The 27,363-nt window shown below is 53.6% G+C and overlaps 14 protein-coding genes across 14 annotated transcripts; 8 read left to right on the plus strand and 6 right to left on the minus strand.

The window, feature by feature from the left end:
- Positions 1-142: 142 nt before the first annotated feature.
- Positions 143-904, plus strand: PUP3 (proteasome core particle subunit beta 3; the record flags this gene model as incomplete). The annotated part of the gene is made up of 4 exons (XM_051469539.1): positions 143-145; positions 192-210; positions 261-712; positions 761-904. 4 exons carry the CDS (start codon positions 143-145, stop codon positions 902-904), a joined length of 618 nt encoding a protein of 205 aa, XP_051326370.1.
- Positions 905-1,411: 507 nt separating this feature from the next.
- Positions 1,412-3,550, plus strand: PRP28 (mRNA splicing protein prp28; the record flags this gene model as incomplete). The annotated part of the gene is made up of 1 exon (XM_051469540.1): positions 1,412-3,550. One exon carries the CDS (start codon positions 1,412-1,414, stop codon positions 3,548-3,550), a length of 2,139 nt encoding a protein of 712 aa, XP_051326371.1.
- A 548-nt stretch (positions 3,551-4,098) lies between these two features.
- On the plus strand, positions 4,099-5,489 carry J4E85_005292 (uncharacterized protein; the record flags this gene model as incomplete). The annotated part of the gene is made up of 3 exons (XM_051469541.1): positions 4,099-4,210; positions 4,267-4,539; positions 4,594-5,489. 3 exons carry the CDS (start codon positions 4,099-4,101, stop codon positions 5,487-5,489), a joined length of 1,281 nt encoding a protein of 426 aa, XP_051326372.1.
- Positions 5,490-8,174: 2,685 nt separating this feature from the next.
- VEL2 (Velvet complex subunit 2) lies at positions 8,175-9,149 on the plus strand (the record flags this gene model as incomplete). The annotated part of the gene is made up of 1 exon (XM_051469542.1): positions 8,175-9,149. The coding sequence occupies one exon, from the start codon at positions 8,175-8,177 to the stop codon at positions 9,147-9,149; it is 975 nt and encodes a 324-aa protein (XP_051326373.1).
- Positions 9,150-9,593: 444 nt separating this feature from the next.
- On the minus strand, positions 9,594-12,006 carry J4E85_005294 (uncharacterized protein; the record flags this gene model as incomplete). Its single annotated transcript, XM_051469543.1, has 2 exons — positions 9,594-11,271; positions 11,321-12,006. The coding sequence occupies 2 exons, from the start codon at positions 12,004-12,006 to the stop codon at positions 9,594-9,596; spliced, it is 2,364 nt and encodes a 787-aa protein (XP_051326374.1).
- Positions 12,007-12,397: 391 nt separating this feature from the next.
- J4E85_005295 (uncharacterized protein) lies at positions 12,398-13,160 on the minus strand (the record flags this gene model as incomplete). Its single annotated transcript, XM_051469544.1, has 3 exons — positions 12,398-12,696; positions 12,744-13,110; positions 13,158-13,160. The coding sequence occupies 3 exons, from the start codon at positions 13,158-13,160 to the stop codon at positions 12,398-12,400; spliced, it is 669 nt and encodes a 222-aa protein (XP_051326375.1).
- Positions 13,161-13,602: 442 nt separating this feature from the next.
- On the minus strand, positions 13,603-14,352 carry J4E85_005296 (uncharacterized protein; the record flags this gene model as incomplete). The annotated part of the gene is made up of 2 exons (XM_051469545.1): positions 13,603-14,219; positions 14,271-14,352. The coding sequence occupies 2 exons, from the start codon at positions 14,350-14,352 to the stop codon at positions 13,603-13,605; spliced, it is 699 nt and encodes a 232-aa protein (XP_051326376.1).
- A 225-nt stretch (positions 14,353-14,577) lies between these two features.
- Positions 14,578-15,960, plus strand: J4E85_005297 (uncharacterized protein; the record flags this gene model as incomplete). Its single annotated transcript, XM_051469546.1, has 1 exon — positions 14,578-15,960. One exon carries the CDS (start codon positions 14,578-14,580, stop codon positions 15,958-15,960), a length of 1,383 nt encoding a protein of 460 aa, XP_051326377.1.
- A 171-nt stretch (positions 15,961-16,131) lies between these two features.
- Positions 16,132-17,568, minus strand: J4E85_005298 (uncharacterized protein; the record flags this gene model as incomplete). The annotated part of the gene is made up of 1 exon (XM_051469547.1): positions 16,132-17,568. One exon carries the CDS (start codon positions 17,566-17,568, stop codon positions 16,132-16,134), a length of 1,437 nt encoding a protein of 478 aa, XP_051326378.1.
- A 294-nt stretch (positions 17,569-17,862) lies between these two features.
- On the plus strand, positions 17,863-19,052 carry J4E85_005299 (uncharacterized protein; the record flags this gene model as incomplete). The annotated part of the gene is made up of 3 exons (XM_051469548.1): positions 17,863-18,344; positions 18,398-18,769; positions 18,827-19,052. The coding sequence occupies 3 exons, from the start codon at positions 17,863-17,865 to the stop codon at positions 19,050-19,052; spliced, it is 1,080 nt and encodes a 359-aa protein (XP_051326379.1).
- A 931-nt stretch (positions 19,053-19,983) lies between these two features.
- Positions 19,984-20,580, minus strand: J4E85_005300 (uncharacterized protein; the record flags this gene model as incomplete). The annotated part of the gene is made up of 3 exons (XM_051469549.1): positions 19,984-20,073; positions 20,128-20,360; positions 20,409-20,580. The coding sequence occupies 3 exons, from the start codon at positions 20,578-20,580 to the stop codon at positions 19,984-19,986; spliced, it is 495 nt and encodes a 164-aa protein (XP_051326380.1).
- Positions 20,581-20,752: 172 nt separating this feature from the next.
- J4E85_005301 (uncharacterized protein) lies at positions 20,753-21,550 on the minus strand (the record flags this gene model as incomplete). The annotated part of the gene is made up of 2 exons (XM_051469550.1): positions 20,753-20,928; positions 21,046-21,550. The coding sequence occupies 2 exons, from the start codon at positions 21,548-21,550 to the stop codon at positions 20,753-20,755; spliced, it is 681 nt and encodes a 226-aa protein (XP_051326381.1).
- A 1,167-nt stretch (positions 21,551-22,717) lies between these two features.
- On the plus strand, positions 22,718-24,581 carry J4E85_005302 (uncharacterized protein; the record flags this gene model as incomplete). The annotated part of the gene is made up of 2 exons (XM_051469551.1): positions 22,718-23,106; positions 23,162-24,581. The coding sequence occupies 2 exons, from the start codon at positions 22,718-22,720 to the stop codon at positions 24,579-24,581; spliced, it is 1,809 nt and encodes a 602-aa protein (XP_051326382.1).
- A 445-nt stretch (positions 24,582-25,026) lies between these two features.
- On the plus strand, positions 25,027-27,303 carry J4E85_005303 (uncharacterized protein; the record flags this gene model as incomplete). Its single annotated transcript, XM_051469552.1, has 1 exon — positions 25,027-27,303. One exon carries the CDS (start codon positions 25,027-25,029, stop codon positions 27,301-27,303), a length of 2,277 nt encoding a protein of 758 aa, XP_051326383.1.
- Positions 27,304-27,363: the final 60 nt, after the last annotated feature.

The raw sequence follows: 27,363 nt of genomic DNA on the forward strand, positions 1-27,363 counted from the left end.
TAACACTGTGAGCTGCCTGCCCAGCTGAGTACATCACAAGCACCCACAACACCACCGTTTCCCACATACTCCGCAGAGCTCTACGTCCTCGTCTGTTACTGTAGTTGCCAATCGAGGGTCGTTCCGCATCACACACACAGCCATGGTAAGCTGCCCGCAGTCAACTTGTAGTCCATAGCTAATCGCAACAGTCGTCACCATTCTCAATAAGTACGCCTCCACCGAGACCACCCCGCATGCTCTTCTAATAACTTGAATAGACGGTGGCGCCTGCGTGGCCATGGTGGGCAAGGACTGCGTAGCCATCGCATGCGACCTGCGTCTCGGCATGCAAGCCCTCACCGTGTCCAACAACTTCCCCAAGATCTTCCAGTACGGCGACGTCTTCCTAGGTCTGACCGGCCTCGCCACCGACGTATCCACCGTATCAGACCTGTTCCGCTACAAGGTCAACATGTACCGCCTCCGCGAAGAGCGCAACATCAGCCCCCAGACCATGGCGAACCTCGTCAGCTCAAGTCTGTACGAGAAGCGCTTCGGACCCTACTTCATCAGCCCCGTAATCGCCGGTATCAACCAGACAAGCGGGAAACCCTTCATCTGCGGATTCGACAGTATCGGGTGCATCGACTTTGCGAAGGACTTCATTGTTAGCGGAACAGCCAGCGATCAGCTGTTCGGTACATGTGAGGGACTGTGGGAGCCTGATCTAGTGGGTTTTATCAGTACGTGGTATCGGGCTAGGCTAACATCATAATAGGGCCCCGAGGACCTTTTCGAGACAATCTCACAGGCGCTGCTCAACGCTGTCGACCGAGACGCACTTTCAGGCTGGGGCGCACACGTATACATCATTGAGAAGGACAAGGTCACAAAGCGGTTACTCAAGGGCAGGCAGGACTGAGGTGGTGTATGGCACGTGGTGGCATATGATCATGTTTATGAGCTATGAGGAATGCCACAGGCCGCCGGGGGTCTGCCTCCAGGCTGTGACAGGGTAATGGGAACGACCAAACTATCTTATGATACGTACGCGGAAGCACCCCAAATACGCCAATCTGAACAGTAGACGGCTAGACTTGGCCTCTGAATCAAAGTACTCCAAGTCCACATATAATCATCCATTACAGCTCCTTGCTCGGGCTTGGAAGCCCGAAGGTAACAGTACCCAACATCGGACTACCGGTTGGACTGGCTCTACCCTTGCGTATCAAGATCTATCTAGTGTGTGTGACACTGTTCCAAGGTGCTTCCCAGGTATCATCTAGGGAACCGCATCATGCAGTGGGGCCAGGGTACTATCGATAGCAGCCACGCACGTGATCTGGTGTTGCCTTAGCGTACATGCACCTTATAGTTCGCGCGAATCCTCCTCCGCAAGTCCACGAACCGTGACCCCCGCGAAACGAAGATGACTGCCGCCGTTCCGCCCCCAGCTGCTCGCAAGCAGCCACCGAGTATCGACGACATCCTCAAGGCCAAGCGCGAGAAAGAAGCGGCTGCCGCAAAGCCCAAGTTCATACCGAAGGCCGAGAGAGAGCGCATCGCGCTTGAGAAGCGCCAGAAAGAAGTTGAAGAGGCGCAAAAGAGGCGAGAGGCTTCCAACGGAGACAGCGACGCATGGAGACATTCGCAAGACAACAACCGCACAAATGGCCACAACAGCCACAACGGCTCGTCCTCATTCGTACCCACGGGGCCGCGCTCGATGCGCGATGCGCCGACTGGACCATCGTCCATGCGAAACGATCGCAGAAATGGAGACATGGCGCCTCCCCCACCGCCGGACAAGAAGGGCAACAAGCGCCCTGCTGACGACACCGAGGCGGCCTTGATAAGGCAAAGATACATGGGCGCGGAACAAAATCAGTCGACGTTCTCGGCCAAGAAGAAGCGCAAGAGGACGACGGAAAAGAAGTTCAACTTCGAGTGGAACGAGGAGGAAGATACGAGCCACGATTACAATCCCATCTACCAGCAGAAAGCTGAAGCAAGCTTCTTTGGGCGCGGCCGACTAGGTGGCTTCTCTGAGGAAGTCACCAGCGCAGCGACAAAGAAGATGATCGATGCGATTATCGAGCGAGATCCGGAACATGGCAGAGAACGAGCTGAGCAGCTACTTGAAATGGAGCGACGGCGGAAAGACAGGGGCGGTCGCGCACAGTTGGACATGCACTGGAGCAAGAAGAAGCTGGAGAACATGCGAGAGCGCGACTGGCGCATCTTCAAGGAAGACTTCAGCATTGCTACCAAAGGAGGCGCGATACCGAACCCTATGCGCAACTGGGGTGAGTCAGGGCTTCCGGAGAAGCTCTTGCGCATCGTGGACGAGGTCGGCTACTTTGAGCCCTCACCTATTCAACGTGCGGCTATACCTATTGCTCTACAGTGTCGCGACCTGATCGGAGTCGCTGCAACGGGTTCGGGTAAAACCGCCTCCTTCGTCCTGCCACTGCTTGCCTACATCTCACAACTACCTCCTCTCGACGCGTTCAACCGACACGATGGCCCGTATGCCCTCGTCCTCGCACCAACTCGCGAACTTGCTCAGCAGATCGAAGTGGAGACTCGCAAGTTCGCATTACCACTAGGTTTCAAGACTGCTGTCCTCATCGGTGGTCACTCCATCGAGGAACAGTCGTTCCAGATGCGTGACGGAGCCGAGATTATCATTGCCACGCCCGGTCGTCTGGTTGACTGCATTGAGCGTCGAGTCCTCGTTCTTAGCCAATGCACTTATGTCATCATGGATGAAGCTGACAGGATGATTGACATGGGTTTTGAAGAGCCCGTTAATAAGATTCTCGACGCTCTACCTGTCAACAACGAGAAGCCTGATAGCGAGATTGCTGAAGACCCCACTGCCATGAAAGCAGGAATGTACCGTCAAACCATGATGTACACAGCTACTATGCCGCCAGCTGTAGAAAGAATCGCAAAGAAGTATACACGTCGTCCTGCCATCGTTACAATCGGTAACCAGGGCGAGGCTTCCGACACTGTCGAGCAGCGTGTCGAGTTTGTCCAGGGAGAGGAGAAGCGGAAGAGGCGTCTCCAAGAAATCTTGAATACTCGCGAATTCGCCCCACCGATCATCGTCTTTGTCAACATCAAAAAGAATTGCGATGCGATCGCTCGCGACATCAAACATATGGGCTTCGCATCGGCTACAATCCACGGTGGAAAGACCCAGGATCAGCGTGAGGCTGCTCTTGCATCCCTCAAGAATGGGCAGATCCAGGTGCTCGTCGCCACAGACGTGCTCGGTCGTGGTATTGACATTCCAGATGTTTCCCTGGTTGTCAACTTCAACATGCCGCCTAGTATCGAAACGTACACGCATCGCATTGGTCGCACTGGTCGTTTGGGAGCGGACTCTGACAAGCCCGGCGTTGCAATCACTTTCTGGGGTAATGAAGATGCGGATGTGCTATACGATCTCAAGCAGATCCTCATGAAGAGTGAGATAAGTAAGGTACCTGAAGACCTGAAGAAGCACGAGTCGGCGCAGCAAAAGGGCAAGAAGAGCATGGGCAAAAACATCACTTAATGAGTTGTAGGACCAGCATCCGTGAGGATGAAGATAGGGAAGTAGTTGATTACATAGCTCTCCGTTCTTACCACAGAGAAGCACGGTGCAAGCCGCAATAGGAAGCAATAAAGCACAGTCGTCATAATTTTCCGAGACATGGGCAAACTGCCAACTGCCATGGCAGATGGCCTAATGCGCGACTCGGTAGTGCCGATCTACCCCGGACTGCCTGCACTCCTAAACTGCAACCCGTTAGCAAGTGGAGAAAGGCAGCGTCACTCGGACGCCCCGTCCTGTTGGTTTGCAATGCAAGCCGCGCGTGGTCAATTAGTGCACGCGCACCGTTGACGCTCGTACACGGAAAATCCCCGCCTCGATAGAAATAAGCCCTTACTCGATGTCGCTTCCTACCGGCCCGTTTCTCCTGTCATTTCTGTCGCCCTGCTGTGCGTTACGGTACCCGTCTCCTCTTCGAACTGATGGCGTCGCAATTCTGCCTCTTTGTGCCTGGTTCGTTGTTGCACGGAGGAGCTGCGTTTTGACCAGTTTGAGACGGAAGGCTCGGAATGGCGTCGCTCTCTGTCAACCTTGCTTCTAGCGTCACATCGTCTGTTTTCGCGGCGGAGTCGACACCGGCGCTGGGGACACTCGAGTCCGCCGGCGCTGGAATCACTGGAGGTAAGTTTCTAGCTGTGTCTGAGCAACGCGATTGTCCTGTACTGATGCCTTTGTAGGCTACACTGGCGATTCTCTTCCCCTTAAGATCATCATCGCGTTTCTGCTCGGTCTTTCGCTCTACAACGCCATCGAACTCATTGTTCTCGCTTTCGTCACTTTCCAGCGCTACCATGGCTTGTACTTCTGGTCGCTCGTCATCAGCGCATTCGGCATCATACCATACTCGCTGGGCTTCATCATCAAGTTCTTCCGCTTGTTGGACCCTGCGGCAAATGCTGGATATGTCGGCGTCGTCTTACTCACGCTTGGCTGGTATCCCATGATCACTGGTGAGTTCAGTCAACGCTGGAGGCCCCCAGCATGCGGCTACTAACAACGTCTAGGGCAATCGGTCGTTCTATGGTCGCGTCTCCATCTCGTTACGAACTCGCGCCGAGTCCTTCGCTGGACTCTCTACATGATTATCGTCAATGGCGTACTGCTCCACTCAGTTACGACCGTGTTGACCTTCGGTTCCAATTCGAACTCGCTTTCCGATGCTACGCTGCGTCGCTTCGTCCGCGGATACTCGATAATGGAGAAAGTGCAGATGGTGTGCTTCTTCGTGCAAGAAACCATCCTGTCCATAGTATACATCAAGGAGACGGTACGACTACTGAAACTCTCGGAAACGGTACAAGACGACGTACGCAGTTTCGACGACAGCGCTGGAAACCAATCATTCGGGCACCTCAAGAACACAAACGTTCGAAAGACAATGTACCAGCTTCTCACGATCAACGTACTAATCATCGCCATGGACATCGCCCTGCTCAGCGTCGAATTCGCGAACCTGTACCTCATCGAAACCACCCTGAAAGGCGTCGTATACTCTATCAAGCTCAAGCTCGAATTCGCCGTCCTAGGCAAACTCATCCAACTCGTGCGCGTCCGAGCCGAATCCGATCAGAGCATGAACAACGCGTACGCACGCGGCAACAGCTTCGAACGCCGGAATACCCTGACACTGGAAAAGACACAAAGTGGTACAGCGAGTGTGGGAGCGTCGGCGAGACTCAACGGCAGCTTGCTCACGCACGACTTTGGCGGATCGCAATATCCCGACTTTGTGGATCCCCGACGCATCAGCCCGAACGTTACGCATGCGGAACCGGCGAATGGCGAGACTGGGTGGGAGACGCGAGGGCAGCAGGAAGATCAGGATAAGTGGAGGAGGCGGGTTAGAGTCAAGCGGGGGAGCTGGATCGATGAAGAGATGGACAAGCATAATATTGGGTGATGTGGCAGTCTATACCTGACGGGTTGACATGCGGATCTCGACTCGCGTACGAACAGTACTCTGCCCGTTTTATCACTCATCAAGTGAACTTCGCGCCGTTGTGTCGGATGCTCAGACGTGGGTAGGACAACACTACACGATCTCCGCCGTTGCCCCGATGTCGCGGTGGAAGACTTGCAGCGTGCACAATACGAGACTATCCTGATGGATTCTCTGTGCTCAGTACGACGATCTCTCAACAGATCCGATACATCGCGACGTCTTACTCAGCAACCTTCATGCTGCGTATCACAGCCTGTTCGTATCATTACCGGACGCCGGAAACCTGCCTCCAACATAGTTGCGGATGACAAAACTGCAAGCTCCACACAATGGCACCTGCATAACGGAATTTCCGAAGGAAACGTCTGCATGCACTAGCTAGACCCAAGGCGAGGCACTGGAAGGAGATCTCCACGACGCCTATAATCAGAGTCTAGAAACGATGGCAGTTGGAATGGGAATCTTATGTGGGGTCATTAAAATCTGTGTGCACACGATCTATCCAGGACTGAGCTTGAGTTTCAAGCGTCGTGCTTGGAAGACACACTACGTAGATTTAGCGTAATTCATAGGTACTGTTTAGTATCTAGTATCTAGTAGATAGCATCTCGATTGTATGTAGAATTAAGAAATAGCATGTTCTAATTACCTTACAGTTACGCAGTTTCTCTTTTACAATATATGATAGCAACAACCTAGGACAAAACACCTTCCTCGTAAGTTGAAAGTCTCGCGTGAGTGAGATTTCTTCTGCGCCTGAATGCTACCTGCTTTCTCTTTTGGAATAATGCATCTTCCACTTTGTACCATGGGCCTTGTCTGCTAGAGAACCCAACGAGAGCTGAATACCTCAGGCCATCTAGATGCATAGGCTGCAAATTACACTTTATGTCCTAGGTCTAGTATACTACATTAATGCCTGCTTTCTGCAGCAAGGTCACACATCCCACTGAGACATCCATTTCGTGCCAAAGGCTACCAAGGATTCTCAGCCGAAGAGTAACTAGGAATAGCTGTCGGGACAATAACAATTGTGCTGCTGAACTAACAAAAGACAAGGCCCGATCCAGAGATAACTAGACAGTAATGTCTCTATAAAAAGAAGTTAGTACCTTCAGTTGCGCAGGAGATATACTATAAGAGCCATAGGGGTTTTAGTATGTTTGACTTCATACCGAAAGACTTTGACTTCACGTGTTTTCTTTCGTTATGCAAAACACCAAAGCACGAGATATCTATGTCGCACTCGAATAGCCGAAGATATTGGAAGCTGGTCTCAAAAAGACAAGATTCCATCACCAGTACACCGGAGAACGTTGTTAACAACAAAAGAATGCGCCTTTGACTCAGACCAGGACCTGGTCTTGATTCGAGCTGGTCATTGAGATGGTACACCTTAGCTTCGCGCCTTGGTTCACTTTGTTGCTACACACTACCGCGACGGCGGGTGTACAGAGGTATGAGCATGAATGCAGAACATAACCAGGCGGCACCGACTCTAGCAGATCGCCAGGATGCGACCTCTATACCCACCTACAGCAGACGATCAATGTAAATCACCTAGAAGTCTACGTTGCGGAGAGATCTTGCAGTTGGTGCGTTGAACACGCACATAGTCTCTAGGGCACGTGTCTAGTTTGTGCATTGAATGAGATGCTTCAGCTTCAAGTGCGAAAGATGGTTAGGCCACAGTCCAACACAAAGTTGCTCAGCCTGCTTCGTACTGTGGCTGAGCGTGGTCGAATGTGGAGCCGAGCGAACAGTGCGGCCAATATTAGTATTAGGTGAAAAGGACGCACACACCTGGTTGACTCAGAGGGGGGTTGAGTGCAACATGTGATTGGAAAATGGCAGAGTGTAGATACGTGGTGTTGATACTATTGACTATTGCAAATGGACGAGAGACTGATCGAATCACAAATCGGGTGTTGCAAACATTCAGATTATGCGCTACCTACGCAAGTGCGCGTCCCACGTCACCTGGGCAACCTGATAAGAAAAGATATCCTGGAGCCTACGTTAACGTTAGTCACCTACTTTGCAGGTTTCTGTCTTGATATAGTCTGCAAACATACAGATTATGCGCTACCTATACAAGTGCGCGTCCCCTGTTAACCTGACGTCGACGTTAGTCATCCACTTTGCGCGTTCTTGTCTTGATGTAGTCCGCATAACCTAAGAAAAACTGAACAGCCTGGAGCCTACGTTGACGTTAGTCGCCCACTTTGCAGGTTTTTGTCTTGATGTAGTCCGCAGACGTTTTCGTATGAGGTGTCCCATGGGTGAGGTAGCGCCGGAGACTAACGCCGATCATGGCTGAGACCCGCAGCTGTGGTCCCCCTCACCTGCGTGGCCCTATAGGAATATTCCCGTTTCAATCCTACTCGATGACTCCATGAGGCTTTTTCGCATTGAATTATGTTCAATAAAGGTGATTTGATGACCGCTTGCAAGGGTAATGTCTCGATACTGAACCATGGTTGTAGTGGTGAGTCTGTAGGTAGCGTTGGCCCGTGGCGCACTTCCGCATCGCCTAAATCTTGGGAGAGTATATAGCTTGTGCACGCCCGTCCGTTAATCTTACCCATAACATCTCTCACCCACATCCAATCAACACCAAGACACCAACATCACAACGCCAAAATGTCTTACAATAATTACACCAGGACTAGCACTGGCCGCCCAGAGCCAATTCAGCAACAGCAGACCATGGCGAAGCCCACCAGGAAATACGACTTGGTTGTTGAACAACAACCGATCCGAGCCCGCATGTGCGGCTTTGGTGACAAGGATCGAAGGCCGATCACACCCCCGCCCTGCGTCCGTTTGGTCGTCTACGACACCCACACGGGACAAGAGGTCCCCTTCAACGACATCGACAGCACGTACTTCGTGCTCATGGTCGACCTCTACGACGCGCAGGGAGTCAATGCCGTCAACCTGGTGAGACACAGCAGCGCGGCGCCGACCGTGTCAATATCAAGTAGCACTACCACTTCCTACCCTCCGCCGCCCGAGCGAACACACCACATGTTCACAGCCCAAGTTCAGTACGACTCCCGCGGTGGCATGCCGCAGCAGCACATGGTCCAGTACGGCGGAAACCCCGTTCCAGGGCCCCAGGGATACTGGCAGGCCCAACCACCGGGCTACCCCATGCCGCAAAACATGTACGGGCAGCCCCCGGTGCAAATGACAAACACAATGATTCCCGCAACACCCATGGGATCAAACCACACCCGCAATCTCATTGGCATGAACGCTGTCAATGCATGCCGCCTCCAAGATCTCGACCAAAAACCCGGCTTTTGGTTCGTACTACAGGATCTGAGTGTGCGCACCGAGGGCACATTCCGGCTGAAGCTCAGCCTTTTCGACATTGGCTCCAACGACGGCACCAACGGCACGATTCACATGAACGACGGCAGCAAAGGCAAAGGCCCTTGCCTTGTCTCCAACTTCACCGAGCCCTTCACTGTCTACTCCGCCAAGAAGTTCCCCGGTGTCATTGAAAGCACCAAGCTCAGCAAGTGCTTTGCGCAGCAGGGTATCAAGATCCCCATTCGCAAAGATGGCCCCAAGGTGCCTAACCAGGCTGAGTTTGATGAGGATGCGTGAGAGCTGGTGAGAGGCATACGGGTTGACGGCATCGTCGTTGGCAGGTTACGGATGATGGATGCATGTTCTGGGTTGGCGTTTTGGATTTTTGGCGTTGTTGGGGTTCTCTAACAATACGTTGTAAGCGGTTTTCTGTAGGTATCGCAAATGGACAAATCACTAGTTTACTCATTCTCGTTGCTACTGCTGATGTGGGTGTTCTGTCAAATGAAGTGACGCATAATGCACCCTGAAGGTAGACACGATGTTCTCGGATGACGATACACAGCCTACAACACATTGATACCTTCAAGCTATGTTATCAGTGAGCCCACTTTATGCAAGGAGGAAAGTCAACAGGCGCAATGAAGCCTACATCACTCCAACAACAGACAAAGACGAAACACCGAGGCAATGTAGACATCTGGATGATTTATTTATAACAGGAGTTCAGCATTATGCCCACTAACCCCACTGGAAGAGTGTCTGCTTCTTGCCTTTGTTGCCCTTCTTCTTCCCTGCCGCTCCTGCATCCTCCAAAGCCGGTGTTGATGTACCGCTGTTCGTGCCGGATGGGCCAGCCCAAGGGTTACTCACTGGAGTATTGCGTCCGCTGTTGTCGCGTCGTAGCCCGTGGCCAGTGTAGCCGGGACTGAAGATTGTGCTGGTGGGTTTTGCTGCTGCGGGGAGAGCTGGGAAGGCGTCTGCGACAGCAGGCTTCTTGTTTACGTTTGTTGACGATGCGACTCGCGATGGCATGGGCGAGGGGCGCGCGCTCGTTGCGGCAGATGAGGAGGCCCATGGCGTTTGGCCGGGCTTCGCACCGACACGACCCGAAGGTGCTGGCAAAGCTGGGAATGGGTTGCTCGACGATGCGTTCGACCAACTGGCTTGCTGGTTGGCTGTGGATCGAGATGATTGCGCTGTTGAGCTCTTCAGCTTCAGTACCCGCGAACCTCCTCGCGCAGTCGATCCGCCGTTCAAGCCTGTCGCAGAGCCAGGTAGTGATGGATAGTCCTCGTTAATAGCCTTCCAATCATTCCAAGCCTTCAACAGAGCTTCCCGCTTTCCTGGCATCTCGAAGATGTCCGCCAATTCTTTGATCAGCTTCCCCATCTCCTTCGAGTTGGCATCGAATAGCGCAAAAAACCCGTCGATGAGCTGTGGCGCGGATACCTTGGAGTTGCGATAGGCCGATACCGCGGCTCTGAACTCTTGCAGCTTGATCTCACTACCCCGAAGCATGTTTGTGGCCCGTTCCGTAACTGCGTTGTGACGCAACAGTCTAGCCTGGTCCTGGGGCGTCTGTGGAACTGGGTTGGGTGGTTGTGTGTCCATGCTTAGTTGAGCGACACCATTTGTGATATTGTTGGCAGCCGCTGGGGTTGGGCGCGACGCAGTAACGGTAGGAGGTTCTGAGGCGCTTGGAGGCGGTCTAGCAGCGAACGCCTCGCCTGGAGTTGGTGCAGAGAGCTGGCCCCCAAAAGTTCTTCCAGTTACTGAATGAGTGTTCTGAGCCTCCCGCTGCCGCTGGTAAGCAAGCTCTGCCCTGCTCAAGGGCTGCGCAGACGAGGCAGGCACTGGCTCAGCGTTTGGATCCCGTCCGCGTCCACGGCCTCTGCCACCCTCGCGTCTGCGCTCGTCTCGCCTGTTGTTACCCTGACCTTGCTCGTGAGGCGCCCTGATTTGGAAGCCAGACATGTCGACTCTCCGGGCATCCCGTAAAGCGTCCTTGGAAAGACCGTTGGGATGCACCTCCAACTGATGCGCCTTGAGGTCCATCTCAGAATCGAACACGACGAACTTCTTCTCTAGACACTCTCGGTCTGGGCAAAGGAAATGATCTTTCCGAAAGTGCACCTCGAGCGAATCGTAGTTGACGTAGTATTGTTGTTTCCTGCTTCCTCCTTCCCGGCGGTCGCAAATGTGGCAGCGCTCGTGCTTGTCTCTGCAATGGGTGTATAGTTCGTCGTCGCCGTAGAAACGCTGGTTGCAGAAACCGCACTCCGGGTGCCCTTTGAATCCGCTTTGATCTATCGCTCCAGGATTATCGTCGCCAAACTTCTGGTGCCGTCGTAGCTCGGCCATCGTGAATAGAACGTGCTCGTGGGTAAAGACCTTTTTGTTCCGCGTACAGAGGTCACTTTATAATGTTAGCCAGTATCATTAGTTCAGAACTGCAGAGTACACACCACATGACTTTTCCATGCGCCGTCTTGACATGACGATGCAGGTCCGGCCAACCTAGACAGGCTACATCGCACTCGCCGTCGGGGCAGTTGTACTGTAACAGCAATCGCGCGTCTTCAAACACGCCAGCGTTCTCAAAGTGTATGCCCAGGGTATCGTCGGATTTGAAATATTCGGCGGTGGAGAAGTCCTCGTAGTTCTTCTCAGCGTCGTCTGTGAGGATAACGTGGTCCGACTCGGTTCGACAATGTGCACAGGCCTTTGTTTTATACAAGGCCCGCATTCGGATGGAGCAGATGTGACATGTGCGGTGGTTGCAAGGAGCGACGGCTGTGTGCTGAACGGGCGAGGCGCAAATGAAGCAGACTTCGGCATCGTCGTCTTCGTTGTCCGATTGCTGGAGGTTGGGCTTAACGAGAGTCGGTGGAGCGTGTCCGCTCTCTTCTGTGTCTATGGCAGGCGCCTTGCCCTTCTCTGGCGCATGTCCACCGCGAGTGCCTGCGCCGTCTCTGTTGCCGCGACCTCGCCCGCGGCTCTGAAAGCCGCCCCGTCCACGGCCTCGCCCTCCGAAGTTCTCGTGGCCATCTTCTCCACCGTGTGCACCTCTGCCGCGCCCACGCCCTCTTCCCCCTCTCCGTTGCGGGCTTGCAGGAACTTGCGGGGTTTCTGGGGCGCCTGTCGAGGCCATCGCGGGGTATTGTTGCGGGTCTAAGGGGTCAGTGTAGAGGATTGGTGGTATTGGGCGCTTCCAGAAAGCTTTGCGAAAATGAATGGTCAGGCAGAGGCAGGCGGGCGAGGCCTCTTTGTACGGTAGGCCTTTGTTGGTAGTTTGGCGAAAGCTACTTGCGATGACGCCCTTCACAAGCGAAAGATGTTAACCCTGGAGATGGCCCATGCTCAAACATGACTCAAGCACTGCCAGACCGAACATGGCGCAGCAGTCGCTCGAATGAGTCGAAATGATTGTACACTATATTGTCTGTATGGCCGTAGTCATGCCTTACCGCTACGCGTGCACAGACACATTGTAACCTACTCTATGGCTACTCCGAGAATACATTTCACAGACTTCCCCAGTTTCACAATTCACGTAAGCCCAGTTCCTCTTCATCAAACTCATCCTGATAGAAGGATCTCAGTATCTCCAGGTATTCGTGCCCTCCACTGCCACCACACTTAGTCTGCTTAACCCAGCCCTGCATGGCGTAAATCTGGTCGGTAAACTTCTCAGCGTCAAGATGAGCCTGCTGAGTTTCGGTGGCTTTCTTCTCCATTTCGACGGGGTCTTGCTCGCTGTACGCGGCTAGCTCAGTCCTGAGCTTCTCGAGGTCTCTGGTGAGGTCGGCATGCTTCGTAATCAGTGTCTTGCGGTCGCCACCTGCGAGTGATGAGCATGAGTGCAAAGCATGGTAGATTAGTAATTACCTGTCTCCATGAGCATCTCCTCGTCATCAGCGCGAGCTGCACCTGCATCATCCACTTTCGCCTGAAGTTCGGCTACAGTAGCGGTGGCCTTATCGAACTCCTCTTGAGCCTTCTTGAGAGCAGAATCTTTGGCTTTCTTTTCGTCGGCTGGGAAGCTCCAGTACCAGTTGCCGCTACCAATCTTCTCGACACGGATCTTGTTGTCGTCTGAGAGTGCTTGGAGGTAGTCCTTGACCTGCATGCCGTTGATGGAGGAGACTTGTGGCAGCGTCTTTTCGAGGTCCTTGATGCTATGAGCCTGCGCCGTCTTATGGAACCAGGCAAGAATGGATGCCGCCTTCTGCGGGTTGGGCTGAGTTTTGGGTGCCTGCTAGTGTGAGTGAGTGCGCGATTGGGAATCGTGTCTGGACTGACCATTTTCGCCCGACTAAGAAGACGAATGCTCTTGCAGCGGAAGTGAAGTAGCAACGAAGACCGAGAAACGATGGCCGTGGCGATCGTGTTAAGACTAAGGTCGCGAGATTTGAGCGCGCTTTTGATCGCGTCTTCTCCCGCTTGAAGGAAGGCACGCTAGGTCCCCGGTTGTGGTAGGAGGCAGGCACGACCTCAGTCCAGCTAGAACCTCGATCGCATCAACACTATTGGCACTCATCTACGACCCCCGGTAATATCCTTTCTACAGTAGAACTTGAACATTACGGCGTGAAGATCAGAGGTGTGCGTTCAAACGGGCGTACGAGGCGGTGTACACATATGGCATCATCTTTGACCCATCAAGTCCTCCTTGCGAATCTTTTGGCCACAGGTCGAAACAAAAACTTTTCACTCCTGGACTTCGCCATTCCACGTATTGTGATACTCAATCCAGATCCTCTTCAAAGTCGTCCGACTCTTCTGAGTCATCAAACGACGACGTCGACGACGACTCATCGGACGAAACCCACGTCACATGCTTCCCTGTCTTCTTTTCAACCGGCTGCTTCTCTTTATCAACACTTGACTGCTCCTTCTCTTTACCAGTACCCTGTTTCTGCGCACCACTCTTCTTCGCCCTCTTCGCCTTCTTTAGACTCGTGAGAATCTCATGTTCATGTTCCTCAGCGGCCTCCGTAAAAGCCAAATCTCCTGTCTCACCCAGTGCATCGCGCGCCGTTTCTTCCATCAGAATGCACAGAGCAATGAGCGCGGTTTCGTTCAGGCCTCTCCACGTCCTTCGCATGAGCTTGCGCGAGAAGCGGCGGCGTCGTCCAGTTTTGACCCACAGCCTCTCGATGTAGGCTTTCATTGCGGTGGCCAGATCTCCACTGGGCAGCTTTTGGTCAGGAGGTAACTTGTTGTGAGCGGGATAATAGTCATCTTCCTCGTATCGGATGGGCGCATTCTTTCGCTTGAAGAGTACCTCGTCTGGCCGAAGTGGTTTCCTGGATGCCTTGGGATCAGAGATGTTGTGAATCAGACCAGTTCGGGCGACTCTGCCTAGATATCTTTAGATCAACTGTCTTAATGATGAATTTGGGCGTCTCTTACGTTTGACGGCATCGTAGACGGTGGATCGGCGCTTGCGAAATTTCGTGCGTTTAATCTTGAGCTTTTTCTTGACGGCAGCCATGCAAGATAGCTCCGGGGTGTTTGTCGTTGTTGTGCTAAGGTAAGGCGGAGTGCAAAGGTACGCGGCTCGCTTGCAAGGATTGAGCGCCGGTTGGTGAATGTGTTGCGACTGCAGATCCCTGTCGCGTGTGGACGCCAGGCTACAACGTCATAACCTTGGAACCCTCTGCGCCTCCCAAGGTTCTTCTTTCCCTCGCTCCAACACACACGAAGCATGTAGTCGCATATGAACGCCCAACACGTGCTCGACCGCGCGTACGGCTTCATTCCCAACCATGTCCTCAAGCGCGCCTATGCCTCCCGTCTTATCTACGCGCTGCAACCGTCTTCAGCCGTGACCTTCAGTCAGCACCTACCGGCTCCCGACAACCCACGCGAGCGCATACCGGCGCATGTATCCGGAGTAAACGCGCTGACAATCGACAAGTTCGAAGGACGGTATCTGCTTTCTGGAGGTGCCGACAGCTCCATCGCGGTATGGGATCTCGAGGCGCAGACCACGGCAACCGAGGCGGGAGAGACACATCTGCCTCTGACAGCGGTGAACAAGACGAGCGAAGAGCACAAGCTAGGCATTACGCAGATACGATTCTATCCCTTCGATTCTCTGGCCTTCCTCACGTCCTCGTACGATCACACCGTCAAGCTCTACTCCAGCGAAACACTTGCGACGTCGGCGTCTTTCAATCTCGACTCAGTCGTGTACAACATCGCCCTGTCACCTATCGCATCGCACCTTCTCGTCGCATGCGCCACCCAACACCCCAACGTCCGTCTCGTCGATCTGCGTTCCGGCGCAACCACACACAGTCTAGCGGGCCACTCTGGCGCAATTCTCTCTACAGCATGGAGCCCTGTGCGCGAACACATTCTCGTGAGCGGAGATACAGACGGCAGTGTACGCTTCTGGGATGTACGCCGCAGCGTCGGTGAGCTGGGCGTACTGGATCTCGAGGACTCAGTCGGCATACTAGGGAAGCCCGCATCGTTTACACGCAACTCTACCAACGCACAAGCGCACAGAGACGCCGTGAACGGGCTCGTCTGGACAGAAGACGGCAAACACCTAGTCTCGTGCGGCCACGACGCGCGGATACGCGTCTGGGACACAGATACCGGCGCCAATACCCTCGCCAACTTCGGCCCCATGGTCAAGAACTCGGGGCTTGCGCCGCGCATTCCCGTACTTGCACCCACGCAGAACCTCCAGCCAGGTGCCGATCTCATGTTCTACCCAAACGAGCATGAGATACTTAGCTACGAGCTCTTTGACGGCAAGCTTATCCGCCGTCTGCGCCGCTCACAGCAGCCACAGACGGATAACCCACCTAGCACCTCTGGTGCAACAGCAAAGGGACAACGCAATATCAAGGATAGAATCACAAGTCTAGCGTGGCGGCCACATCACGTAGAGATATATTCTGCGCACGCCGATGGCAGTATAGCGGCATGGACGCCGCGAACGGAAGAAGACGCTGAAGCAGATGAGGATGAGCAATTGGAGCGGGAAGAAAAGGAGGTCGATAAGAAAAGGAAGAGAGGCGTGCTAGATGAGATATACCAAGGGTTGACCAAGAAGCAGATTACATTTGGCAACATGGGCTTTTAGCCAACTGATAGTAATATTGACAAGATGAATTGAATCGAATCGCTCAGACTGTTATATTACAACATATGCTACCCGCTGCGTCTCTTCATATCTCCGTTATACATCATTGTAACAGTGCAATATATGCCTTCGTATAGCAACCCCCATCTATCCCTCCGTCTATTCCAGTGTCTATCCAGACCCAAAATGCGGTAACCTAGCCGGAACAAATGCCTCTTCACCAAGTCCCCCTCTTTCGTCTTCCTCTCTCACCTCGTCTTTAATAGACAATGGTCGATTCGGCGTAACAGCCTTACTCGAGTAATCGCTCTCATCCACATAGAACGCACTACTATCCGGCATCGTCTGCGTATCTACGAAACTCGGGAAAGGGATCGCATCGCTTTGATCCATCGACGGCGCAGTCTCGCCAACGGGTGTGCGTACAAGCGGAGATACAGTCGAGTCTACCGTTGTCATGAATCGCGCTGGCGACGCAGAACGAGGCGTACTAGATTTGGTGGAGAGAGGTTGATCGGGCGCTAGACCGCGCTTGACGGCGAGTTGTTGCGCTTCCTGCCGTTTGCGACTGACTTCCCTCTCCTCTTGTAAACGAAGACGTTCCTCTTCTTTCGAGAGTTCGTCGAGCGTGGGGGGAACTTGTTCGATTGTTTCTGAGACGGAGCGCGCGGAGAGGGGCGGTTTGTCCGAGTTGCTTGTGTTGCGGGAGGAGAGTGTGCGCGTGGATACGCGGGATGCGGAGGGGCGCTTGCTCTTGCTTGAGCGGGCTTTGTTGCTGCTGGGCGTGTCTTCGTTCCATTGCCCTGTTGTGCGGCGCTCGAGGGCGATGGTGAATTCGTCGTCGAGGGGCACGGCGTCTTCCAGCTCGTCTTCGCTGGGGAAGATGTCGCCTCGCGAGCTGAGGGAGTCGGTTGTGTGGCCCGATGTGTGCGTGTTGCTTCGCTGTCGGCGGTGGCCTTTGTTCTCGGGCCCGTCGAGCGCATCCTCGTCGCTGTCCTCTATCAGTGGCTCTTCCTCCTCACGGTTTCTTCGTGTTGCGCCTGGGTGCTCTATGAGGTCTGCGGCCGAGGGCTTGTATCGCAGTCCTCTGCCGCCAATCTTGAAAGGCAAGCGTCCCAAGAAGCCAAAGTACGAGGAACTCGGGATGAGAGTCGGGTCTTGGGCGCCATCTCGTGGCAGCGTCGTGCTTTTCCGGCGCGGCGTGTTGTATCTCGGGTCGCGATTTCGCTGTCCATAACTCATGCCGCTCTGCCGGCCAGGCTGCGATGTTGCGCCATAATTGGAAGCGCCGCCGAGGAAGCGGTCGAGGTTGTCGCTGCCCCAGCCCAGCAGGCCGTCGTTCTCATCGTCCTCCCAGTCGTCGTAGAAGTCGAAGCTGACTTCTGCCCGGCCTCGTGACCGCCCGCGATTGCGCCGGCGGTCGTTGTGCGCTGGGAAGCATGGCGCCGTGCACGCGTTGACGCATTGGGTTATCGACGAGAAGCACGGATTAACATAGCGCTGCGTGAAGCCGTAGATGTTCTCCTGCGCCGATTCGTTTGCGTGCTCGAGGTTCTCTGTGATCTGATGGAGCGTGCGATTCCACCGCGGGTCGCTGCGACGGTACATGGTGACGATGACGACGACGGTGGCTAGCACTCAGTGGAAGCGGGTGGGTATTGCGTGGAGCAGCAGAGTGCTGCGATGCGACAGCGCATTGGCTTCAACAGGACAGCAGGCGCATTCACGCTGACACACTGAGGTATGACGACGTGGTCGATGAGATGCGGCTCGGTTGGCGCTCTAGGTTCAGATTCCCCAGCCCTGCGCCAGCCGTCCCAGCACCCCACATCAATCCAGCCTTTCACCCCCACAGTCTTGCTGCTTTCGGCACGCCCCTTCCGACCAATCCTACAATGAACCATGCGATACGTCCGCTTCCTCAAAAGTCCCCGCGTAGTCGCTGAAAAGGGCACGTCGAGAAAGCAAGTCCACTGTCTGATTACCATTACTTCAGACCTTGGAGATTCTTTTCTCCCTTACGACATCCAGCTAGCAGCAGAGTTGTCAGCAACTGCAGATGGGTCAGAAGAAAGCGTGATAGTATGGTCGAACGTGCAATGGACAGCCGGCATGCGCAGTTTGCCCATCACTTTCCCGCTCCCTAAATCTCAGTCTTCCCAGTCCAGTTTGCGAGTAAGAGTGGGTGGGGAGCCGAAACGAACACACGATGACTTCGCTGCGATAGCAGAAAAAGGTGCTCGAGGTGTTGTATCTGCCTGGAGCCCGCCTTTCGCGTCAGACCAAGATGCTCTGAAATTAGTCGAAAGACGGTTCAAGCTGCCAGATGGACCCATCACTACTATCTGGGAGGAGACGGGAGAAAGCATAGCGAGGCATCTATGGTATGAATATCCAATTTTGTTACAATCTATTTGAGGTGCTGATCATATAACAGGGACGCTGGTATCACACTCTCATGCCAAATGACAGCTCTGGATAATCCAAAATCCAGCCTAGCAGAAGCTTTACTACCATATGGTATTGCATCCGAACCTCATCTGAATGTCCTCGAACTTGGCACAGGCTGCGGAATGGTCGGCATTGCAATCGCTCAAACTGTCTCCAACTCCAAAGTTCTCTTGACCGACCTTCCAGAGGCTAGAGAGATCGTTGAGCGAAACATCGACTCGGCGGTCAAAGCACCAGGTGCATCACTCGCGTTCATGGAACTGGACTGGGATGCAGAGTTACCTGGTGAAGTACAGTATAGCTCAGAGCCTCTCGATCTTATTCTCGCTGCTGATTGCACGTACAACCCAGACAGCAGGTATGCTTCCTCTCACCCACTTCACGTACCTGGAATACTGCTGACTTTCACCTACAGCCCCGCACTAGTCAAAACGCTTGCTCGACTCTCCAGAGCAAACCCTAAAGTCAGGATTGCCATCGCAATGAAAATGCGCCACTCAAGCGAGGAAGTATTCTTCAAACTAATGTCCGATGCAGGATTCCTAGAGACAGACAAGATGGAGTTTCCATTGCCAGGAGATGTCAAAGTTGGCGAGGAGACTGTGTACTTGCACGTCTACTATAGGATGCTCTTTGGATAAACCCAGGCTGGGTATCAGCTGCTTCGGGTATAAGTAGGTACTTTTCCCAATCTGATGAGTATCTCGCCCGTTCATCTGTCATCACTCGGAATGTATAGCAAAAGAGGCGTATACAAGCTATTCGCCAGGGCGTCTTGCACGCTTACAAGGCTGCTGCAAGGTAGCTGGCCTGCTCGCATCGTGACACCAACCCCAAAACCAGGCCCATCAAGTCTGTGGGAGCCAGACAACGATTCCCATCTTAGAGAGAAAAAAGCTAAGTATCAAACGAATCAACATGCATCCCCATCCCACTTCCACAAGAAAACCCCCCATCGCATCGATCCTCCCACACCCTCATACCCACACCCTCAGCCTCGCCCATCTCAAACCCAACCCACATTCCTCCCGCCCCCACACCTTTTCCATCTTACCATCCACGCCCCTCCCAGACCATTCCCACTCCCCGCAAGCTGACCACCCCAAAACCTACCCTAAGTAGCAAGTCCGGCGTGGGGTCCGTCGAACCCAGCACTAACAGCCACTAACGCTCATGCTGGTAAGCACTTCGAGCGCTAGCGCTTTCCGCAAGGACTACGCCGCTACGCCGCAGTAAACTAGTTACTTCCGCTAGCCAGATAGATGATTGTGGCGTGATGGTGCAGTGCTGCGAGTACTAGCTACTGTATCATGCGCGGCTTTGGTGGAGTTTTGCTACGCATATTACCTAGGTACGGATCAGTTGGTACACACGTGAGGCTAGTAGTGTGGAGGTCAAAGGTTCACAATCCATTTTTGTATGATTATTGTAACGATGTCCATCTTGTATATACAGTCTTGTCATGCTATGTACAATTGATTATCAAGTCCTGCAACGATTATAGTACGAGGTTGCGCTGGTGACCCGTTCAAGCATGTGTTGATTCCACCTTTTCGTTACTACATATAGTTTTCAGGGCGATATTTTGTATGTCAGGCGTCGCGACTTGGTTATGAAAGAGTTGATGGCTTCGGTGAGGGCGTTGGAGGGTTTTGTGCTTGCCTGAGTAGGTCTGTCAGCGTCATTGTATTGGGTTTGGGGGTGAAGAGTGCTTACGTCTGGTTCTCCGTCTGGCGTAGCGGCGCGGTTTACAATGGCTTTTTCGGGCTCGGTTAGGAAGTTTTTGATTGAGCTGTTGGCGGATACGCGGGTTATGTTTCCGTAGCCATCGTATTCTTCGATGTCTTTGATGGGGCTTCCAGCGGCTTGTTGTCGGGCTGCTTGTGCGCGCCTTCTGTTCGATCGCATAATCAAGGTTACACCGATTGCGAGGAGGATCGTGACGAAGCCTGTGTTGATGTTAGATCTGTCCTCGAAGAGGGTAACGTGCTACTTACCCAGCACTCCAAAAAGAATGAACAGTGTCCTTGCTAGGGGAGTCAAGCCGTGCTGCGGCTCGACACTAACGGCGGTGGCCAGACTGGAAGGTATGGCTGATCCGGAAGCTAGGGACAATGTCCGAAGCCCTGAGGATATGGACTGTCGTGTGGTGACAGCTTGTGGCGCCATGATAGTTTGAGTGGATGGCTGTATGTCTTCTTTGGCTTCTGCTGTTCGCGTGACGGTGACAAAGGTGAGAACTGGAGGTAGCGATGAAGGCTTTGTCGTTGTCGAGGACGCTGTCGGGGATGAAGTCGAGATGACCAATGTTGGCGGCTGGGAGAAAGAACTCGCAGAGGATTCAGTGGCTATGCTCACTGTCGAAGAGGACGATGTAGTTGACATAGCCGTTGAGCGGGAGTCGCTCAGAATCATGAAAGACACTGCAGAAACATACATTGTAGGCTTTGGTTGATTCTTTCCAGGCATAGGCTTTCCCACTGTCATCGCCGAAGTTGCGGACGGTATAGCTGTACTCTCAGGGGTTGCGAGAGGTGTCACTACAGGTGTAGTCAACAGTACAGGAGTTTCTAAAGAGATGAAAGTCAACACTCCGTGCACGTCCCCAAGGCGTGTTCTTCATCAGGAGCTTACCTTGGTTCCTTCCAGGTACTGTTCCCAATGAAGGGTCGTCTTGGTTGACACCGGGAAGGGCTGCAATTTCATCCTGTGCGAAAGAGTCCGCTAGAAGGCCTGGGACTGCAGTTGAAGCAGGTTGGATGGTCATGGCCTCGTTCATCGCGACAGCATCTGCTTGCACAGTAAGGGTTGGCCGGATGGTAGATGCTACAAAGTTAAGGGAGAAGGTCGAGGTGGCATTCATCGATAACGAAGGTGCGGTGAAAGCTTGAAGTGTTGATCCCTGGCCATCGGTAGGCGTTGGTACGGCCAGTGTTGAGAGCTGTTCGGACTGCGATGGGAGTACACCCTGTGTACCCATAGTAGGGTCCATCGACCATGACGATGGCATCGGTGGTGGGCCGTCCGGAAGTTCGTTCTTGCTCGTATCCGATTGTTGGGATCTCGTCCCGCCTGTCCCCAAGTCCATGTTCATATTCTCCTCATTCTTGCCCTCGACTACGATGGGCGTAGCTGCCATCCTTGGATTATTACGGCGTACCAGCACCGGTGGGGTATCATATGGTCTGCTCGGTGCAGCCATTGCGAGGTAAGATTCCCATAGAGGCGAGGAAGATTCACAGCACGCGAGATTATTGAAATGGCAGTAATGCGGGTGCCATACCCCAGCCGGCTATTAGTGGTTCCATACAAAAAGTACCAGATGCCAAAAACGTGCTGAAGCGGGTGAACGTTTCGGTGTGGGCTGCTACCACGAGATGCGGTTGGTCAAGGGAACGCCCACCGCGACTTTTCAGTACCAAACATGACCAGCAAGATCCCTGTACCAGGGAGATCTGTCGCCTATTTGAGACCATGTGGTGCACCAGCTATGGTTTTCGGGGGATTGTATCCGCTTCATGGGGTTCCTCCAAACGTGCACTTGTTTCGCAGAGGACGCCAAAGTTTGTGTCGACACTCGAAACGTAGCGCATGCGGCGGGAACTTCGAGACCGGTCTGAACAACGATACCACTGCGATGGCCGCGTGGTACGTATCTAGTTGATGGAGGCCGTCCGGTTGATGATACAAGAAAAGGAACGGTAGCCCTGCCGACAGCTCATGTAGGTCAGATCTACAGATAACGTGTACTCTGGATAAAACAGCAGCGCATTGTTCATTCTTGCCATGGAGAGTGTTCTGAAATATTTCGTCTTTTGCTCGCAACCAGAAACAGTAATGATGGCCTTGTTCATTATGGAATTGTCGCGACATTTTCGACGGTGCCAATGTGAGGCATGCTCAGCTCCGACTCGGCAGACTCATGCAACCAGCGTGGCTGTGCCTGGCTTCGGCACTCGTATCCGGCCTCACGCAACGAGGTGTAATCCAGCGGTATTCTCGCATCCGGGATGGGGTTGTAGGGCAGAGGACCACTGGGTGTTTAGCTTGCGGGTGCATCGGAACCAGCCTCTGAGGCCTCGGGCGCGGCGAAGTGGATCAATCCAGCAGCCGTCCGAGTCGATGATGCTTGCCGTGCGCCACCTCAGTCTAGGTCGATATTCCCTTGTCGCATACTTATCGTTCGTATTCTGGCATTTCTGCAACATGATAATCGCGAGTACATAGCCGCTGTCGTCGTTCTTTTCGCACGTGTACCCCCCGAATGGCCGCACGTGATATGCCTGAGTGCGCGGTGCCGGAAACCATGGACCTCGAGCATGGGACCAAACGCGACCCTTCCCGCGACCGCGTTGCACCGAATAGTCAGAACTTAGAAGTCACCCCGCAATGGAGGAAAAGGTTCAGCGCGCGCACGCCGGCGCCCGTCTCTCGCTGGAGCCGCAAGGTTGTCGACTGGGTCAAAGGGCCGAAGCCTCCGAGCAGATACACGATCACGCCTTTTCTTGAGCGCTGGCAGACACTGCCTGTGCGTCTGCTCGCGCGGCTGCCAGAATGGCTGCGCATCTGTGTGTATGCGGCGGCGTGCATCGTGTGGATTGTTGTCTTCGCGGTAGTCATCAGTGACGGCGGGCTTCCGTCTGACATTGGAGGGCTCGGGGCGCCTGTCAAGCTGTCGTGTATCAACAACCTGTGGTAGGGCCTCTCCTCTTGTACTCGAAGCTGTGGTGACTGTACTGATCGTCGCCAGGCCTTCTCTAGAGAGCTGCGGAACCGACGGCCGCAACTGCCTCCCCTTCTCCAACGCCTCGTTCGCCTTCGTCTGCCCCGCCGGTTGCTCGAGCGCCCAAGTCCTAAACCCTCGCGCAATCGGTCCGCAAGTTATAAACTATCGATCCCTGGTGATTGGCGGCACGCCGGATTCCCAGGGCGATGGGCTCGTATATCGCGGGGACTCGTTCATATGCTCGGCGGCCATCCACGCTGGAGTAATCAGCGATGGCAGCGGCGGTTGCGGTGTTCTCTCCTTGGTAGGAGAGCGCGACAGCTTCGGCGCTGTGACACGACATGGCATCAGCAGCATTGGCTTCGACTCGCACTTTCCAATGTCCTTTACCTTTGGCGAGGCTTCGGCCAAATGTGAGGACCCGCGCTGGAATCTGCTGATCCTCTCGACCATCTTCACTGCTCTGTTCGGCATCTTTACCACGAGCCCTGCGACGTTCTTTGCGCCCGTCTTTACGATTCTGTTCTTCCAGACCGGCATGGCATCAGATCCGCCCTCGTACTCAAACTACGCCTCCTTGGCCTCTACAACACTTGGTCGCTTCTTGCCTGCGGCATTGGCTGCTGCCCTCTTCTATCAGTTCAGTGTTCGCAAGTCTCTGCGTAATTGCAGGGCGCAAATCGAAAAGACCATACTCTGGATAGGCGGTGCCTGGGTTGGCGCACTGGGTAAATATACATTTGAACGTATACCCATACAGCGCCTTACAGGAAACGACATCCGACAACAGCCTGGTGCTATCACAGCATTAGTAATCATCGTGCTGATTTTGTTTGCCGTCGTTTTGTACCAAGCATGGTGTTTCCGTAAGGAAGGGCGACTGCCACGCTATCTTGCACTATACGCTACATTAGGCCTTGGGCTGGGTATCCTTGCAGCTATGCCGAAGCTTACACTTAGGATACACCACTACATAATCGCCCTCCTACTCCTTCCAGGTACTGCGATGCAGACACGTGTGAGCTTGCTGTGTCAAGGCTTGCTCGTTGGACTCTTCGTCAATGGTATTGCACGATGGGATTTTGACTCTATACTGCAGACTGCAGCGGCGCTGAGAGGGGATGGCCAGCTCGGATCTGGTGTCCCAGCCCCTTTGGAGCTAGTCGTGAATCGTTCGAGCATTACATTCGCATGGGAGAGTCTACTCAGCGGATATGAAGGCGTCAGCGTGGTGGTTAACGATGTGGAAAGGTATCGGGGCATTGGTGGAAGCGACACAGGAAACTTCACCTGGAGTCGTTCGGATGATGCGAAGGATGAGTACTTCCGGTTTGGGTTCATCAATTATAAACTGTTTGGCAACGTAGCATATAGCGACTTTACGAGAGCGGGTACGTGGTTCTCGAATGGGACCTGGTCTGGATTCCCGCCAGGCCGTACATGATAGAACCCGAATGAAATCATCCTCGGGAGGTAGAGACCTGTTTAATCCCTTCATTGCAAACCTCGTTCCTGCAGATGTAACCAATGAGCCACTAGCGCGTTTACGTCACCGTTCAATACACGGAAACCTGGGCTTCAGGACAGGCGATCGACAGGTGGAAGCGGTGATCCAACGGTTATACAGACACGTCTTGGCCAACCGCGGCAGCCATCATGCCCTCTCCTGCGACAAATCAGGTCTGGCTCAGATTGTTCCTTCTGCTTTGGGTGCGGGGGTAGTCCGAACACGGCAGTGGACATGACGTCACACCAACAGAGCCGAGTTGCTCCAGGGCTTGAATGACCGCGCCTGCACTAGGTCATTTTCCACAAACACGATGCCTTCTCTCCCTCGGAATCTCTACTCCCTTTGACCCTACCCCTCTACCTTCCGGAGCCTCAAAGGCATGGATTCCCCCCCGAGACGTGAAGCGCCGGCTGCTTCCAAGCGAAAACCTGTCCCTTCGCCGACTGCACCTGGGCCTTCGCTTGAGCCAGAACGCAAACGCGAGCTTACCAGTAGACTAATACCGGATGCCTTTCTCACTGCCACTCTTTTGGCAGCCCTTACTCTCTCCTGGCCGCTACGATGGGTTATCTCTGGAGCGCCCATACTTGTCTACGCCATCCTCCTAGGCGAGGCTTATGGCCATCGTATCTTACCCTTCGTTCCCGTCTGGACCATCTTTGCAACTGTCAACTTCATTTACGCAGTATGCGCGACATCATGGCTTCTGTACTGGGTATTCTGGTCCCTCTGTTGGCCTGTTCTCTTCATCACCTGCCTCTTTCAATTCGAAGCACCGGCTGCTTTGGCACGCCGCACGCTACGAAAGACTTTCCTACGAGACCTGCACTTTATCAACGATCAGATAGCCTTCTTCGACCTGCCTGCTCTTGAGATTGACACCGAAGTCAAGGGACTTTTCGTCGTCCGGGGAGTCACGCTCTCACTCTCCACAATGACACTTGTTGCTCATGGAGTTGAAGCCGGGATAAAGCTCGCTGACGACATTGAACTCGGCATTCAAGTCGACAAAGTCGTCGTGCCCCTCTTCCGCGAGATAACTGTCGACGATGTGTATGCGAATGTGAAGGGTGGGGATTGGGAAGTCACTTTTGGAGACGTACAGTACGGTGTTCCAGAACCAGATGACGACGAATCTGTAGTCGTCACCAACACTGCCATCCTCAGAGCGGCAACGATGAAAGGCAACGCCAACGGCCGCCCGGCTGAAATGGTCAGAAACCTTACGGCGGGGAAAATACCGACTGAGGCTGAAGACACCAAATCCGCATTCTCATCTGTCAAGAAGATCTCACCAGATGAGGAGCGCGCCCACACAAAGTACAAAGAGCTGGTGCGCTATATCAACGACACAAGCGCCATTACAAAAGCAAAGGAGGGGCTGGTAGAGGCATCGAAGGCACGAGCGGAGGCTGGCTTGACCGACGACGAAAAGGACACAAAAAACGCGAAGAAGTCAAAAGAAGAACCGGGAGTGCGCTTGGATATTGAAAACCTCGATGATTTCCGGGCAGCGATTTGTACCCAGATCCACGGGCAACCCTCGATACCTCACCCACCGACCAAGTCGATCAGAGTCTCCACTCTTCGCAAAACATCGTACCCAAATGTAAAGAAATTCTTACATCGGCTACCCTTCCTCTACCGCTTGATGCTCAGCCCCATCTGCTACTTCCATCCTGTCAAGTTCAAGTCCGTCACGGCAGCTGGCTCAGGAAAGTGGTTCACTGTCTTGATGCAAAAATATTTCTTCAAGCATTACTCAGCCCAAGATGCCGAGATTCGTAGATTGGAAGCGCGGATATCAGCCTGGTGCGCAGATGCCAATTTCGCTGTGGAATTGGGCCCGATTGCTAGCGAAGCCCACTTCCCCATCAACACCAATTACAACATCACGACCCACTTCAAGATCTCCGATGTCATGGCTTACAGGATTCTTCCGGATGCCGTCGAACTTAAGCAAGTTGTACGATTAGGAGGTGCGGATGCTGTTCTCACGATCCCTACATTCCTGTTTCCCCACCATGAGCACATCTTCCCGGAGAAGAAGAGCGACTTCGACCTGCTTGAGATGGAATCTGCCATAAAAGAAGCCGAACCTACCCCGAAGCAAGTCCGGGATCTCAAAGAGCTCGGAAAGCTGAAGAGAGACGAGGCTTCTATGCATGTCAACGCCCATGCCCATCTCCCGGCACAGTTCCACCAAGACCTTCTTAACTTTGTCGCCGCAATCGTTAAAGCCACCAAAGTCATCGAGTCAGATAAGGACTTTGAGGAGGCCAAGGTCCTTCGCGAGCTGAGGCGTGTCACCACATCTGATAGCGAAGCTAGTAGTCTTGCATCAGTCAACACCAACAGCAGCGAAGTTTCAGGGACCACACTTAATGCTAATGACGACAATGGCTTTAAGGCATTCCTAAAGAAGGTAGACTCCGGTTTCAAGGATGCGTCGAACAAGACCATGGTGGGCATGCGCAAAGCCGGCCAGAACACTGTACACGCCATGGCCAACGATCGTTGGATCGCTCGGCTTGTCGGCAAAGTGACTAGGAAGCTGGAGAAGGCGCAGGGCGAGCTGGGGTACAGTGGAGAGGTTCCGATCGCTCTGGCTAAGTACCGCGAGCGACATGAGTTCGAGCAAAAGCTTTTGCCTTGAGCTGGAGAGATTTGGTGCTGGGGAGACAGTTGATTAGTTGCATGATACCCCGTTGAACTC

This window comes from Alternaria conjuncta, assembly GCF_024043145.1.
Source record: "Alternaria conjuncta strain BMP 0040 chromosome Unknown scaffold_7, whole genome shotgun sequence".
Lineage (NCBI taxonomy): Eukaryota > Fungi > Ascomycota > Dothideomycetes > Pleosporales > Pleosporaceae > Alternaria > Alternaria conjuncta.